The following is a 17,736-nucleotide window of genomic DNA, read 5'->3' on the forward strand; positions in this document are numbered from 1 at the left end:
AGTGCCAGGATCATCAGAGTTTCTCTTATTGTCTGGGAGATAGTTGATTCTCAACAAATATTAAAGTTGCCCGCTGGGCCAAAAGAAATGCAAGTCCTGGAATCTTTTTGTCACAGACCTCTGTCCAGAGTCCCAGAGGAGCATTTCTGGTTCTTTTTTTTTTTTTTTCTTAAAAAAATTTTTTTTTACGTTTATTCTTTTTTGAGAGACAGAAAAAGACAGAGTGTGAGTCGGGGGAGGGGCAGTGAGAGAGGGAGACACAGAATCCAAATCAGACTCCAGGCTCTGAGCTGTCAGCATAGAGCCCAACGCAGGGCTCCAACTCATGGAACGTGATCTCATGACCTGAGCTGAAGTTGGGCGCTTAACCAACTGAGCCACCCAGGCACCCTGGTTCTTTAACTATCATCATTCCAATTGATCATGGGACACAGGCTCTCCTTAGACTCCCAGGATTTTTGGTCAAGTTCCTGCCCGCATGGTAGAAAAAATTCCATGTGATGAAAGAGGAACATTGTACAAATAGCACAAATATGGCACTTATGTCAATTGAACCTACTGAGGGGTTTTACATAAATTTAAAACTTGTCCTTCTCAGCCTTCCACCCTTTCTTGTTCTTCCTCTCCTAAAACTCCCAACATCAGCAATGAGGGCACAAAACATACAAACTGATGGTGAACACGCAAAGATTTCCCTCTCCTGTTGCATTATATCTTCATCCCCATAGATAGGAGGACAATTCTGGCCAAAGAGCTTGATTTTTACTGATTTTACTAATAGTTCATTCAAGCTCCTTGGCAAACTGTATACACTCATGTCAGAAGACATTTGACAGGAAGCAAAGAACATCAAAAGAATTGCTCTTTTGTAAAAAGAACAATTTAAAGAATTTGTTTTGAATTCAAACTTCTTCATAAGGTCATGCTTATGTACTGCAAAAAAAAAAAAAAGTCTATGTATAGGTAAACCACTGTACAAGACAATCTGTGAGTATTGTGCAGAACTAATGGCCTAAAGTTTACTTTGTCTAACATCTCTGTTTTCATATATAAGGTTGTCTTATAGTATAAATAAGATACAGGGGGATGATCACTTTAACTGAACTAAAAATTGCATCAATAATGTAGAAGTACCAATTTTCTTTAAGGAAGATTTCTTTAAAATATATTTTAATATTGGGTTCTTAGTCTAGCTTGAGTAATTTGTATCCAGATAAGTTATGTATCTTTCTTTCTTTAAAATTGTTACATATTTTAGGGTTTCATTTGTTCTATGACTTTATCCCTTTACTTTGTCAAATATTACATTACTTGAAGTATGCGGGTTTTCAAAAAGCCAAAAGCACTCTGATTTTCTGCAATATATTGATATCCTGAATGAAAATTCTTTGTAATGCTGGGACTGGGTAAAGTCTTCTTTGATTCTCAACAAGCCCTTAAAATTTAATTAAAACGTATCAGATGATATGACTAAAACATTGTGAATCTGGCAACCACCAGTTTGTTCTCCTTATTTATAGATCTGATTCTACTTTTTTGTTTATTCTTATTTTTAGATTCTACATATGAGTGAGTGGGGCTAGGGGAATGGGCAAAATATGTGAATGGGAATAAGAGAAACAGGTTTCTAGTTATGGAGTAAGTTATGGGACTAAAAGTTATAGCATAGGGAATATAGTCAAAGATATTGTAATAGTGTTGCATGGTGATAGATGGTAGCTACATATATATGTGTGAGCATGGCAATAACATACACAACTGTTGAATCACTATGTTGTACACCTGAAACTAATGTAACATTGTGTATCAACTATAGGCAAATAAAAAATTTTAAAACAAGTATTATGGATCATGTCCTTTATAGAAACTAAGCTGATCCATATATTTTTACTAATATTAAATCAGCACTGAAGATTCTATGTTATTATTCAATTACTGTGAAATTCAAAATAAAACTTCATTTAATTCTTGGTTCCATAATAAAATTTCACTTAAAAAGTCATGCCAACTAAACATAGTTTAGTTGAGAGAGAGACTAAACATTCTCAATCTTTGTCACCAGAGTAAATTTAAGTCCCCACATATAAATTTGGCTTTGCCAACGAGAGTCTACTTTTATATCGTCATTCAAAAGATAACCAAAATATACTTTTTCTTTATCACTAAATTTTCACTAAGTGATGAAAGGGGGAAAAACCAAACAGCATAAAGTCATATGTATTTTTTCCTATACATTTGGCAAAAATTTTGAAGCTGTATTCATAAATTAAAATCAAGAATGGGATATTTTCCCCCTAAAAGACACCCAATTGATTTTTTAAAAGACTTTCTCTCTTAATCTCAAATTTACCAACATCTTTCAGTAATACTTGATTGGAATAAATATTTCAGCAGAATGTTGTAGAAAACATTGATTTTTTTACTTATATTGGAATATAATACATGCCACAGATATTCTGAAATTTTATTTAACTGTTTTTCAAGTAGATTTAAAAATAGTCACCTAAGTTGTACCAGACATCCATCTCTCCACTCAGAGTCCTCACTTCTACAATTGTTTGTCCCAAAAAATCATCTGACTCCTTTTTGAAATGTTGCTTGACTCTGGATTTAATGTCGTCATCTTCATCCCACACTCTGACTTTGATTCGATCTGTGGAGTTATGGCACTCACTGAAAATAAATGTAGATAAGTTAGCAACCATTAGTAACTGCTCTAAATGGCATCTGAATTTAGCAAATGATTTTATATATAATTTTTTAATGTTTATTTTTGAGAGAGATTGAGAGTCAACACAGAGTCCAAATGGGAGCTCGAACTCACAAACGATGAGATCATGACCTAAACCAAAGTCAGATGCTTAACTGACTGAGCCACCCACATGCCCGGCAACTTATTTCAAATCTAGTCCAGAAAGGCAGGGTATATTATCTAATAAATGAGATTTCCCACAGACACATTCCATCTACAGGATGTTGCAGGTGTCAGGGATATTGAAAAATATTGCATTAGTTAAGTGATGTTAATAAGGGGAAATCACACCCTATTCCATCATATTTCCTTTAACTGAACTAGATATCATCAAATATGGGTCAAAAATCTTTGGTGTATTTTCTCTATATTTCCTGTTTGCAATGGTTGTCTATAAAAACATATACATGCTCAGAAAATACGCACCATCAACTTAAAGATAACTATACTGTTATAGCTGTTAAGAAAATGGATGTCACAGAGTAAAAATGAGAATACAGCTATGTGCAAGTACTTAATAAACTAAAAATCCCAATAAGTGTATACGATATTGTTAAATCAATTAGAATTAGAGCAAAATTCTTCTGTTGTTAGGAATATTTAATCCATTCCTCATTTCCAGGTTTCCTCTACCTACTCTTGTTGAAGCCCACATGTACTATGTTAGTGTTGCCCACGTGTTTCCTGACCCTATTGCTTTGTATACACTTTTCTCTATACTTCTGTCTGCTAACAAATCAATGTTTAAGCATCAGCAGCTAGTCACCTGGTCTCTATAACTGTTTTTGTAGCTATTGATCCAGTTAGGGTGATCAATGATGAGCTCCAATATTTTGTGCACATGCATTCATTCAAGCATAAGGATTTTCAACCTGGGGTCAGTGGATAAATTCTGAGCATCCAAAATATATAAAAAACTCATAAAACTCCACATGACAGAAACAAATAATCCAGTTAAAAATGGGCAGAAGACATCAACAGGCATTTTTCCAAAGAAGACATATAGATGGCCAACAGACACATGAAAAAATACTCAACATCACTCATCATCAAGAAAATGCAAATCAAAACCATAATGAGGTATCACCTTGCATCTGTCAGAATGGCTAAAATTAACAACACAGGAAACAACAATGTTGATGATGATGTGGAGTAAGGGGAACCCTCTTACACTGTTGCTGGGAACGCAAACTGGGGTAGCCATCCTGGAAAACAATATGGCGGTTTCTCAAAAAATTAAAAAATAGAACTACTTTACTATGATACAGCAAGTGCGCTAGTAGGCATTTACCCAAAGGATACAAAAAATGCTGATTCAAAGGTCACATGCACCCTGATATTTATAGCAGCAGTATCAACAATAGCCAAATTATGGAAAGAGCCCAAATGTCCATCAAATAATGAATGGAGACAGAAGATGTGAAATATATATACACAATGGAGTATTACTTGGCTATTAAAAAGAATGAAATCTTGCCACCTGCACTGACATGGATAGAACTAGAAAGTATTATGCTAATAAAAATAAGTCAGAGAAAGACAAATACTATATGATTTCACTCGTGAGGAGTTTAAGAAACAAAACAATTGAACATAGGGGATAAAAAATAAGAGGCAAATTGGAAAACAGACCCTTAACTACAGAGAACTGAGGGTTGCTGAAGGGGAGGTGGGCAGAGGTAGGGTTAAATGGGTGATGGGTATTAAGGAGGGCACATGTGATGAGCACCGGGTCTTGTATACAAATGGTGAATCACTAAATTCTACATATGAAACTAATATTACACTGTATGTTAACTAAATGAAATTTCAATAAAAACTTGAAGAAAAAAAGAATAATAAAATAACTTCATCTTTATTTTCCTTCAATTATGAACATAAACAATAAGCCAGAACAGTGTTATCAATACCTGGAGTTATTTTATCACTAATAAAACCACAGATATTTACATGTAGCATCACAAATGTTATTAACCTTGTAATATTATTTGTAACTAAAAGTATTTCTAAAATAATTTTATTTTCAGTTCTACCTATTTTATTTCAGGCATTTAAAATACATTTTTAAAAAAATATTTTTATTTATTTCTAGGAGAGAGAGAGAGAGACAGCATGAGCAGGGGAGGGTCAGAGAGAGAGGGAGTCACAGACTGAAACAGGCTCCAGGCTCTGAGCTGGCAGTCAGCACAGAGCCCGACGCGGGGCCCGAACCCACGAACCGCGAGATCATGACCTAAACGAAAGTCGGATGCTTAACTGACTAAGCCACCCAGGCACCCCTAAAATACATTGTTTTAAAAGAGTCCGTATTTTTCACCAGACTGCCAAATGGACTAATGGCATAAAACATACTTAAGAACTCTTGAGAGTATGCTCTCTCTTCCATTAACCTAGGAGGCAAAATAATATGGCACATTTAAGAATAAAGTTTGGAATATGACATGGTGATATGAAAATTATAGCCCCACTATTTCCATGTAAAGGAAGAGCTCTTTATATAGAGCACTTTGGCAATTTCTGGAATTTTATTGTTACAAATATTTAGGGGCACTAATGGCATAAGATGGGTTCGGCCAGGGATTTGGACACCTTACCATCCATTGGACAGCCTGAATGATTTGAAATGATACAAAGGTATTCAGACGCAAAATCCGCTGAAGATCACCTCAGTTTGAGACTTTATTTTTTACAAAATAACACCAACTCTTTTGCATATTTTAAGACATTGAAATTTCTGGGTCACCTGGGTGGCTCAGTCAGTTAAGCATCAGACTTGGGCTCAGGTTTACCATCTCATGGTTCATGAGTTAGAGGCTCAAGTTCCAGTGCAGGGCGTGACTGGGACTCTCTCTCTCTGCCCCTCCCCTATTTACAAACTTTCTCTCTCAAAATAAATAAATAAACTTTTTATGGTAATTTTTTTTCAGTTTAGAGAGAGAGAGAGTAAGCAAGTGGAGGAGGGGCAGAGAGAGAGACAGAAAGTCCGCAGCAGGCTCCAGGCTCTGAGCTGTCAGCACAGAGCCCGGTGGGGACCTGGAACTCACAGACTGTGTGATCATGACCTGAGCTGAAGTTGGATGCTTAACAAATGAGCCACCCAGGTTCCCCAAAATACATAAATAAACTTTAAAAAAGTGTTTTTTTTTTTTAAATTTCCTAGGAAAAAACAGCTAATGTGTAAATCACCACTCAAAGGAAAATTTTGTCATTGTTACTTTTCAGAACTTTACCAAGAACTGTTTTGCACTTTGAGAAATTATATTCCCATTGTCAAAATCAAAGTTTTTGAATCAAAGTATTTGCATTAGTCTGCAGTTGAGATAGTCACATACATGCTAATTCTACCAATAAATGAAGCATGTATCTACTAAATTATGTGTTCTAGTTACTTCCGATCCTCAACTATATTAAAATACACATTAGAAGACATTACAAAACATTTTCCTTGTATTATTGTTAGAATATTATGCTGTTTTTGAAATTATACACAGAAAATTACATATTATTTTGTTTCAGCATAAAAATGTCATCATGAATTATATCCTATAAAAGGGGTCATTAGGTCTAATATGGTTGAAAAGTACTAACTACTTCTACCTGACTTAGCCTTTATGAATCTCAATTTCTTTCTATAAAATGGGGGTAATGAATGGTCTTAGCAGATATTTTTGAAAATTAAGTAAAATATCATCCTATAGCAGCTAGTACAGTGACAGACACTTAAGTGTTTGATGTATAGTAGGCATTAATATTATGTCCTTATTTCATGAGTTATTTTTGAAGTTAGGACCTATGTTTATTACTATGTTTACTCTTCACATGGTTTCTACCATGCATCTAACACTAAAAAATATTCATTAAAGATATGCAAAGTTTTGCCAAAATAAATTGTTCTCTATTATATTTGAAAGTGCTGGGAGCCGCACTGGCCTCACTGACATTCACAGTGAGAAAATGGCAGCATTTGCACAGCTCCTGCCCTGAGAAATGAAAACTGGTATCTCCTGCTACTACTGGCTCATGTTGGAAATGAGCCTGCTGGTATTGACTAGGCCTCACAATATTCCAAATCAGACCAATATTCCCCACAAAGATACCTCATGAGGAAAAGCATATTCCTGTCTCTTCAAAAGAGATTTTAGATGAAAGCTCTGTGGATGATTGTCAAAAGGCTCCTCCTATGGGCCTTGTAGATCCAAGACTTAAATAATAAAGGGGGTTAAGAACATAAGAGTTACAATTGAGCCTGGCCCTGAGACAAAGAGTGTAATTTAGAGTTTAGAAACAGATAAGGACAGAACTTAAGTTAATACTTAGACCTTTTCTAACTGGTGATGTATGGCAGTCCCTTCCCTAAAGCCTACTTTCCACAAACACCCTCCCTTACACTGGTGGCTGGGATGAGGATGGATAAGAGTAGCTAATACATAACCCCAAAACAAAGGCTAACACATTTAGGGCCTCCATGGTGTTTACACACTCAGAATCAAGTCAAAAAAGTTTCCACAAACAACTTATTAACCAGCTCAAAAACATTCATCCTCTTGTGAGCCAGACCAAATGACTCCTAGCCTATCTATATACAACTTAACCTATGTCCTAATTATTAACTTAGAACAAATAGTATGTCATCCTGTTTTTCACTAAGAACATCCTGCATCCTGTTATTTCTGTAGTTGTAAGATTTATTCAACCTCACTATGAATGAGGTAATTCTGCAAGAATATTTCTGAAAAACCTGCTTTTGTACACTTTTCAAAGCATCTTATCAGAGTTTTCCATTGCAAAAATTCCTTTTTCTGATCTCATGTTATCGTTTGACCTATAAATAAAGACACCAAAACCAACAGTGCAGAGATTCCTGCCTGGTGGTCAGAAAGGATCTCGGGGTGCTCTCTCTCTCTCTCTCACTGACACCATCCTTCCTTCAGGGACCCCTGGATTGGCTGGAGCAGGTCTCCAGCATGAAGGAAAAACAATGTCATCATTCTTAGATAGTTTTTAGCAAAGGAATTCTCCAATTTGGTAATTATTTTACTATTACAATGTGGTAGAAATAATGGGGAAGTAAGAAGAATTAATCAATGATACTTTATCTACTGCAGCTAACAAACCACTTTCAATCACCAAGAATAGTCGGAATAGACGACAGCACAGGGGTCTCCTCTCTACTCAGAATTTCAGAGAGAACACACCTGAAATTACAGTAGTGAGGATATAGAGAAATCTTTAGCATTTTATCCAAAATTTGTATTAAAAATAGCTCAGATTTTAACTTCTTTGCTATCACAAAAGAAAAAAAAAATCAATGTAAGAAAAAACCCCCAGCTCTCAACCCATTTGCGTCATTCTTAGAAAAACAAAACTTAGAATATCAGTAAAAATAATTATCATCGTCATAAACTTAAAAAGCAAAATGTTACAAAGGCAGAAAGAAATCATTTTTTCACCTTTTGATAAAATAAATCCCAAAGTTCACGAATGTCCTAGGACACAGACATCTAATATAATTTTTACCTGCAAATAACAGGCATAATAAATAGCAAATTCTGGGTAATAAATACTGTTAGATATTTCTAGAATCTATTACCTCACAAGAACAAAACATCCTGTCTTATTTTTATGAATAAACTTTTGAGGTACTAGTCTTTGTTATAAATTTAAGGTAAGGATTTTTAGCTTATGATATATATACAACACACACAAATAATCCATATAAAACAATAATAACGCATATATGTGCATACATATATACACATACATATATAACATTTCCTTTTTCTTGTACATAGTTTATAAATACATATACATTTTGTGTTCCTATGCATGTATGTGTGTACATATATGCCAAGTGGAGAGACAACACTGTAATATCTTTCTTTTCAAATTCCCATTAGAAATAGTTTCCCTGTTTTGTACCAGATGTAAGCACACCTTCTAACTGATTGCTCACATTTCCATTGTTTTCTCCATTAATTTGGTTTGTATTTTTTATTACAGCATCAGGAGTTCAACATTCCCTCACCCCATAAACCCATATGCTCATTCACCCATGTAGCAGTTATTTATCGAGTACCTTTAAATCTACAGACACACTGGAGATTTAGTGAGGTTAATTCACCCAACCATACTCTTCCTATCTTAATGTCAAAATGAATTGCATGTGACATAATGGATTCAGAACAAATATAATCAGTGGTGTGCCCCTATTCTTTTGATTTTGCTGAAAAGAATTTTAAAATTTCTGCATTTCTCATTCTTTTTTTCCATTTTTTAATTAAGTAAACCTTTAAAATTAGAATAATTATAGATTCAGAGAAAAGTTGCAAAGAGAATACAGAGTGTTCTGCATGTCCCCCAGACACATTCCTCTATTATTAACATCTTACACTACTAACACTGGTTCTATTTTTTTTTTCTCATAAAGACATGCCAGTTCCTATTTTATATTTCCCAAAAAATATTGGGAAATATTTTAAAGAATTTTTAAAGAATATTTAAAAATAAACAATTTTTATTTGCTATTATGGTTCAGGTTTAATAAGCTGTTAGAAACTTACATTTTTATCTCTGCAGAGTCAATTCTGGTAGGATTACTGTTGCAAATGCTGGAAATGGCAGGAGGATTTTGCAATGCATATAAAACCAGAGATTTAGTTCAAGATAGTGTGGCAGAGAATCATCACAGATGGATGCTTGGCATCTCTGAACATCCTCTTTCCATTTTGATTACATTCCTCCTTCATGTTCTTCATCTCAAGAAAGACTGAAGCCAGATAACTCACATTCCTAGATTCCACTGTAGCTATAGCCCAAATATTTGACCCACATTCAAGCAAGATCTGAACTTGAAATTGAACAAAGTGAAACAGGAGCTCTATTCCGAGAATTTGCTCTTTTGGAAACGGTGCTGGAGGTTTTAATATTTTGAGGCAGAGTTTCTTGTATTCAGTTATGAGGAGCAAAAGTACTGATCAAAGATGGCAATGTTGTTTTCTTCAAAGAAATACTATGTTATAAGTGGACATTGTTTCTCTACAATAGCTTCAAATGCACTTGACGTCTCCAAAAGTCTTATGCGACCAAATAATGTATGAAATAATTTCTTTCTTCATAAATCAGAGTGAACTCTGTTGTTTCCAACTAAGAATATTAAGTAATGTAGTAATTTTAAACAATGAAGGGAGCTTCAATAACAGAACTTATGTGGAACTGACCATGGAGGAGATGCTAGAGACAGACAGCGAAGATTTAATGGCCTCAGTCTGTAATGACAATTCATTTTGAAATGCAATAACAAAGCAGCTGGTCAAACTGTTGGCTGCTATACCTTGGGACTCTGACCACATGGCAAGCAAAGCTTTTTTTATTATGTGAATGGTAGGAATAGAATTTGTAACGTTGCCATGTGCTTATTAAGTGTTGCTGCTTTCAAACATGCACTAAAGTGGAGATGCACTCAAACTAAAACTAGGCAGTCTGTAAGCAGACATATAAGAAAGCATGGCGATGCCCAAAGGGCTCCCTGTACTTGTGTCCTGCAATATAAATTGAGGATGTCATAAGCTGGAACCCTGCAACGTTGAGAAAAGCCAGCTGCTTCTGTGCATAAAAATGTAGTGCATATTTAACAAGCAGGGGTCTCTAAGCACAACTTCAAAAAGAAATAAAATTGTTGTCTCTGGGCTTTTCAAACACTCCTTCAGGAAGACTCTGAGTGAGAATGAAGGGAATTTAGTGTCAAAGCTGAGATTCATGGTATTGCATTCTCACCTTGTCATACTTACTATTGTGCAGAGGGTGAGGCAGCAGCTATCAGGTTAAGAGAAAGGAATTAGAGCAGAGGAGCCAATAGTGAAGAGTTAAAATTATCAGGCCATTTGGCTACTCCTAAAATTAATTGTCTTGAAGCCCATCTTCTTGGAATCCTGGTAAGTATTTTCCAGGCAACAGTATTACCAAATATGCCTCAGGCTGGCTATAGTTGTATTTAAAGAAAATGCCTTAGTCTTCATATCATCATCATGATCATCATGATCATGATTATCATCAACATCTAGTGCTTCACTGATTTATATGTCATCCTCATGCAAGAACCCTGCTAATCTTTTCTGCATTGTTCTGATTTTAGTATATATGTTCTACCAAAATGAGATCCTTTTAGTTATTTTTAGAAGCTGCTTTCATTTGCTTTAAACTTTCCATAGTAGCTATTTAGAGTATAGGCATTGACAAATTGGACAAGGAAGGTGTCCCCAGATGTAGAATCAAGGACCTGAAGGAAAATGGATAAAGGAAATTCATCTGGAAACCACAAGGGCCTACCAGATTAGTTAGCCAAGCAACTATTTCTGCCACTAGGATCACAGAGTCCTGAGTGTACCTAGCCAGTAGGACCCTGTATTTGCTAATGTACCAAAAATGATCATATATCTATTACTGAATGAGATTTCTAAGTTTGTATTACCTTATTTCTTTCTCTCATCACAATAATACTTTGGGAATTTGGAGGAAGAGGACTTTAATTTGTAAGACCTAGCATCACAAAGATCCAAACCTGGATCTGACAGAGAGACTACCCAGGGATCATGGACTTCAGGCTAACTGCAGAAACTGGGTAAAATTTTGAGATTGCCTACTTTGGAAGGAAGCAGATGAATTCCTTTTATTTAAACATAGAGATAGAAAGATTGTATATAAATGTTGAATAGTCAAAGAGGTAGAAGGTGGCCAGGTGCCATAAGCATGTTCACTCAATAAACTTTCAACCCCTCCTTTTCTTTTTCTACTTTGATGCAAATACCTCGGCCTCCCTAGTAACTAGAGATGACCCTTGACATAGTTCTTCTAATCCCATATAAGCCTAAGTCTTCTGGTCTTCTTTTATTATTATGGAATGTGGATATGGAAGAGATTTCACTAAAAATGCTAAACAGAAAAATGGATAAGTTTTGTTCTTTGATGGAATAATTCACTTACTGTACTAGCCCTCAAATGCCAATGCATGGAATTCTTACTGAATGAAATAAACCACTTTTTACTAAGCTACAATTGTGGTTTAATGTGAAAGTGAATGAAATCCTAATCAAATTAAGTAGGAAAATAATTTAAAAAACTATAAAGTTCCTTTTGCTTGATTGCAAAGGATATAATTTAAAACGTTTACTTTTATACTTACTATGTTTAATGCCATTTCTTAACAACTTAACATTTTTCACAAACTCTGATTTTTATGAAAATACAAAGTTTTGCATTTCAGATGGGAAATGGCAGGCTCACATAAAAAAATCAAAATTTGACAGCAAGAGAATTATCTTTCCAAACAAGAAAAAAGTCTGTCACATAGAAAAAAACATAGTTCCATTAAATCTTTCTCTATTAGACCATATCCAACATGATTATTTAGGTAACCAAGACTTCTAGTTTAGTTTACCAGTGGTGAATTTGGCTTTTTTTTTTTTTATCAGCAAAGATATTTTACTGCACAAACACTTGATATTTAAAATGAATATTGTTAGAGTCATTTGCTTTGTAGTTTTCCTTTAACTAAAAATAATTCCCTTCTTAAAAAGTGGTTCATATGTCTAATTTTATGGTTTTCCATCGTTAAACACTGATTTTTTTTCCATTGGAAAAAGATATTTTATTTATTCTCAAATTGAATGAAAATATTTCCACCTCTGGACTCAGGATTTTTGTATGTCTGTGTTTTGTTTTTAATTCATAGGTACCAAATCTCTGTAGCGCCAATCATTATTTCGCCAATTTTTTGGAAGACATCCAAATGACTAATTTCTTTATAATTATTTATTTCAACTTTCTAAATGGTCTCAGTGCAAATATGTTTAGATTTAGAGTTTCTTGGAGATGGCCCAAAATCCATCTCCAATGATTAAAGCAAAACAAAAAACAAAAACAAAATCCATTCTTTACTCAAGTTATCAGAATTTAACCTATTTTGAGAAAAGTTGCTTTACCTAGAGAGATGCCCATGAGTATCACAAAGTCAATAAAGCCTGAATTCTATGGAAAGAAATATGCCCTTGCTCAAGTAATCGTACTCTGATGGGAAGTCATTACTAATGTAGTTTATTAGCAAATAGTTGTTAAAAAAATGGTATAGTGGCACTAGATCTAATGAAGCAAGTAAATACATCTGATTAGCAGTTATATCAGAAAAAAAGCCAATATGTAGTGATGTTGCATTAAAAATCATGTCGATTAAATTTATATATAATTATAGCCACACATTGTGAGTGTGGTGAGATTTCTATAATATTTTAAATGACCGTGTATTGGATTTGGTTAACAGAACCATTTGGTTAACAAACATTAATAAGATAGATTAAACATATATGAATAAGTGTGTGTGTGTGTGTGCGTGTGTATGCACTAAAACAAGCTATAAGGGTATATATAAAAATGTATACATCAAAATTAATTAAAAATTTATATTTTATTCTTCATATTTATCTGTTGCAATCAACAAAAATGCACTTTAAAATGTCTAGTATTTGTAAATAATCCCACTTCAACTCAGGCTGGAAGGCAGAACACTGGCTGAGAAAATCATCAGCCAGAAACCAGCAAGAGCCATCCTGAGGCAAAGCAGCAGCAGCCTTTTAAACAGTAATTAAATTCTCTAGTTACAGCTTAATTCCTTAAACCCTGACCCACCAAATGGAAAGACACTCAGTGTTCACATTTCCTTTCAGTGATTTTTCATGAATTATGTAACCCACTTTCATCACAATATTGACGTCTCATTTGTTACTGAATGAAGATCCCAACCCTATTACCTCTGAAGGGTATTACAGCAGATGAACAAACTCAGAGACAGGGCACAGTGACTTTTCCCACTTGCATTTATTAAGGAGAAGTTACAGGTATCAGGATCAATAACAGCCCCCAATATTTTACTTTGAGGTTTTTCTTTGTAGTAATTGAGCATTGTAGATCCATTCTATAAATTAATGACAAAGACGACGGTAAAACTAAGAACAAGAAATTAATTATACTATTAGTGGCACTTCTGAAAAAGGACGGGAGGGATTCATGCACTGGCAATTAATGGTTGGCTAAAAGAAGCCTTTGAAGTGTCATAGATCACAGAACCAAAGGGAAAGTATTACCTAGTAAGATATACCCATTTGCCTGCCCCACCTTTGAGCCTCACAATTAGACCATAAATACCTCAAAGTCTTGTATTCTAATTTTATATCTAGTATTTTCTCCACAGATACTAATGTTAAAGAATAAAATTATTTTGATAGCTATCTTAAGAATTATTAAATACTATTAAAATATTAGCACTGATTAATCAATTAATTATGCTAAGATAATAAAAGTAAGGCATCACTAAGTGGCTCAGTTGGTTAAGCAACCCAGTCTTGATGCTCAGGTCATGACCTCACAGTTTGTGGGTCCGAGCCGAGCCCTGCACCTGGCTCTGCTCTGAAAGTGTGGAGCCTGTTTGGGATTCTCTCTCCCTTTCTCTCTCTGTGTCCCCTTCTTTCTCTCTCTAAAAATGAATAAATAAATAAATAAGTAGACTAATAAAATAATTTAAACAAAAGGATAATAAAGGCAAAACAAAAAACTTTAGACAAATATGTTAGTGTCCATTTTGCTGTGATGAGAAACCACTTAGAAAGACAGAGATCAGAAAACAGAAAGATCTATATGGTATCATGCATATGTGGAGACTAAAAATACAAAACAGTAAAAACAAAGAGGAAAATGGTAATTTTCAGGGGCTGGGGTTGGGAGAATACGAGAGGTTTTGTTAAAAGGTACAAACTTATAACTAGTAGATAAATGAGTCCTGGAGAGCTAATGCATAGTAGAGTGAATACAGAGAACATTACAATCATCAAAGGTGCTGAGAGACTGGATCATAATTATTCCCACCGCACACACACACAAAATAACCATGTGATATGACAGAGGCACTATCACTACATTAGTATTATTACAATACACAGATGTATGAAATTAAGGTATTATACACCTTAAAGTCATACAAATTTTTTTAAATTTCTTTAAATATAAGCTGGTTAACATACAATAGTGCTGGTTTCAGGAGTAGAACCCAGTGACTCATAACTTATATGCAACACCCAGAAGTCATCCCTATGCACTCTCCTTTATCTCCATTACCCATTTAGCTCATTACCACCCAACACCCCTCCAGCAACCCTGTTTGTTCTCTGTATTTAAGAGTCTCTTATGGCTTGCCTCCCTCTCTGTTTTATCTTATTTTTCCATCCCTTCCACTATGTTCATCTGTTGTGTTTCTTCAAGCCCACATATGAGTGAAATCATTTAATATTTGTATTTCTCTGCTGGCCTTATTTTGCTTAGCATAAAACATGTAAGTTCCATCCACATTGATGCAAATAGCAAGATTTCATTCTTTTTTATCCCAAACCAGATAAAAACCCTACTAAAAAGGAGAATTACAGGCCAATATCCCTGATGAACCTGGATGCAAAACTTCTCAACAAGATACTAGCAAATCACATTCAACTGTACGTTAAAAGAATTATACACTGTGATCAAGTGGGATTTATTCCTGGGCTGCAGGTCTGGTTCAATATTCTCAAATCCATCAGTGAGATACACCACATTAATGAAAGAAAGGAAAAGAACCATATGATCCTTTCAACAGGTGCAGAAAAAGCACTTAACAGAGTACAGCATCCTTTCTTGATAAAAAAACCTCAAGACAGGAGGGATAGAAGGAACATACCTCAATATCATAAATTCAACCAGTGTTATTACTCAAATATATTTCAAATAAAAATAGCAGGCAGAAAACAAGAGGCCCAAAAAGCACACTCAAAAATAGGAGAAATGTTTATGTGCATACGAGTGTGTATCTAAGATGGGTGTAGTTTCTACTCACCATTTCTTTGATGCACCATGCATTTTTCAAAGCTCAGACACTGTATTCATTGTATTTGTTAAGACAAGGACTTCTTTTCCCTACTCCTGTACCCAATAAACATTTACCTGTCTTTCAAGACCTCTGAGAGTTTGTGTGTTGCTGTTGTTTTCTTTTCGTTTTTTAATCCCTATACCAGTAGCAAGTAGATATTCAAAATAGCTCACTGAAAAAAATAAATGAAATATCACAGAGTTCCTGTTTCTCCACATTCTAACCAACACTTGTTAATTCTGGTCTTTTTGATTTGCAATTCTGACAGGTGCAAGGTATATCTCATTGTGGTTTTGATTTACATTTCCCAGATGATTAGTGATGTTGAGCATCTTTGTATGTATCTGTTGGCCATATATATTTTTTCTTTGGAAAAATGTCCATTCAATCCCTCTGCCTATTTTGTAACATAATTGTTTGTGGGTTTGCTGTTGAGTTTTATAAGTTCTTTATCTATTTTGGATATTAACCCCTTATCATATATATCCTGTGCAATTACCGTCTCCTATTTAGTAGCTTGCTTTTGTTGATCGTTTCCTTTACCATGCAAAAGCTTCATCTTCTGTGTTGTCAAGTATGTGTAGAAAAAGGACACTGTTGGTGGAAATGTAAATTTGTATAGGCACTGTGGAAAAAAGTATGGAGGTTCCTCAAAAATTTCAAAATAGAAATACTATATGATCTAATAATTCCACTACTGGGTGTTTACCAAATAAAAACTAATTCAAAAAGATACATGCAGCCCTATGTTTACTGTGCATTATTTATAATAGGTAAAATATGAAAGCAACCATAGTGTCCATTGATAGATGAATGTATAACGATGTACACACACACATGAACACATAACACAGTGGGATATTACACAGTCATAAAAAAGGATGAGATCATGCCGTTGGAGATAACATGGATAGACGCAGAGGGTATTACACTAAGTGAAATAAATCAGACTGAGAAAGGCAAATACCATGTGGTTTCACACATATGTGGAGTCTAAAAATTAGATGTAAAAACAAATACTAAGAATCAGACCTATAAATAAAGAAAACTGATGGCTACTAGAGGAAAGGGCTGTGGGAAGATGGGCAAAATGGGTGAATGGGAGTGAAGATACAGACTTCCACTTACGGAAGGATTACGTCATGGGAATAAAAGGCATAGCATAGGGAATCTAGTCAGTAATGTTGTCATAGTGTTGTATGGTGACAGCAACACTTTTGTGAGCATAGAATAACATATAAAGTTGTTGAATTACTATGTTGTACACTTGAAACTAATGTAACATTGTCAACTATGCTTAATAAAATATCACAAGAGTAATACTCGTTATAGCTCATTAAACATTACAAACATTCATGTTTCAAGTTGTACAATTATGTAGTTGAAATTGAACCATGTGTTTGAAGTCAGAAAGAAAGTCCACTTTGAATATGTGTTTGACATTTGTTTGACATTTATTTGACATTTGAATAAAGACATTAACTTCCCAAGTTTGACTTTAAGTGGTGACGTGCATTTTTTTCTTTAACTTACTTATCCATGAAATAAAGAAGCTGTATGTCAACGACTTCTAAAGTAAAATGTAACATAACTGTAAAAGTCCTGAAACAGTGCATGTTGCTCTTGTTTTGTGGTTATCTTATTATAGCTCTAATTCCCAAAGTCTGTGATTCATAGAAATTATACTATTTTCAGTTTACTTTCAAGGCCAAAGTGTTTTAGGCTTAATGGAGTAACAGAAAAGGCTTGGAAAAATTTCTGCCTGCTACAAATTTCATTTGAGCAACTTACTAGAAGTATGATTTAGAACAAATTATGCAGTTACACTAAATCTCCGTGTCCAATCTATAAAATGAGACTATCAATAATTATCTTTTAAAGATGATTATTTATGTAACACCTAGAACATTATTGGGCATTTAGTAAGTTTTCAAGTACAGCTAAGGAATGCAGCTAATTTTATTACTCAAATATATAAATATCATTTGCCTCTAATAGAGAAGAACATGTAACTGCAGATACGGAAAATAGAAAAAAAAATATA

At 34.4% G+C, this 17,736-nt stretch overlaps 1 protein-coding gene and 1 non-coding gene across 3 annotated transcripts in view; both read right to left on the reverse strand.

The window, feature by feature from the left end:
• UNC13C (unc-13 homolog C) overlaps nt 1–17,736 on the reverse strand; it is a 558,456-nt gene that overhangs the window by 281,307 nt on the left and 259,413 nt on the right. For both annotated transcript variants that reach the window (XM_077764313.1, XM_077764311.1), the window contains one exon: nt 2,504–2,673. In XM_077764313.1, coding sequence (XP_077620439.1) covers nt 2,504–2,673 — 170 coding nt within the window. The remainder of the gene's footprint in view (nt 1–2,503; nt 2,674–17,736) is intronic.
• LOC144232000 (U6 spliceosomal RNA) lies at nt 10,801–10,903 on the reverse strand. Its single transcript, XR_013335282.1, has one exon. It is a non-coding gene; the product is annotated as a U6 spliceosomal RNA (small nuclear RNA).

Source organism: Crocuta crocuta, unplaced genomic scaffold, assembly GCF_008692635.1.
Source record: "Crocuta crocuta isolate KB4526 unplaced genomic scaffold, BGI_CrCroc_1.0 scaffold102, whole genome shotgun sequence".
Lineage (NCBI taxonomy): Eukaryota > Metazoa > Chordata > Mammalia > Carnivora > Hyaenidae > Crocuta > Crocuta crocuta.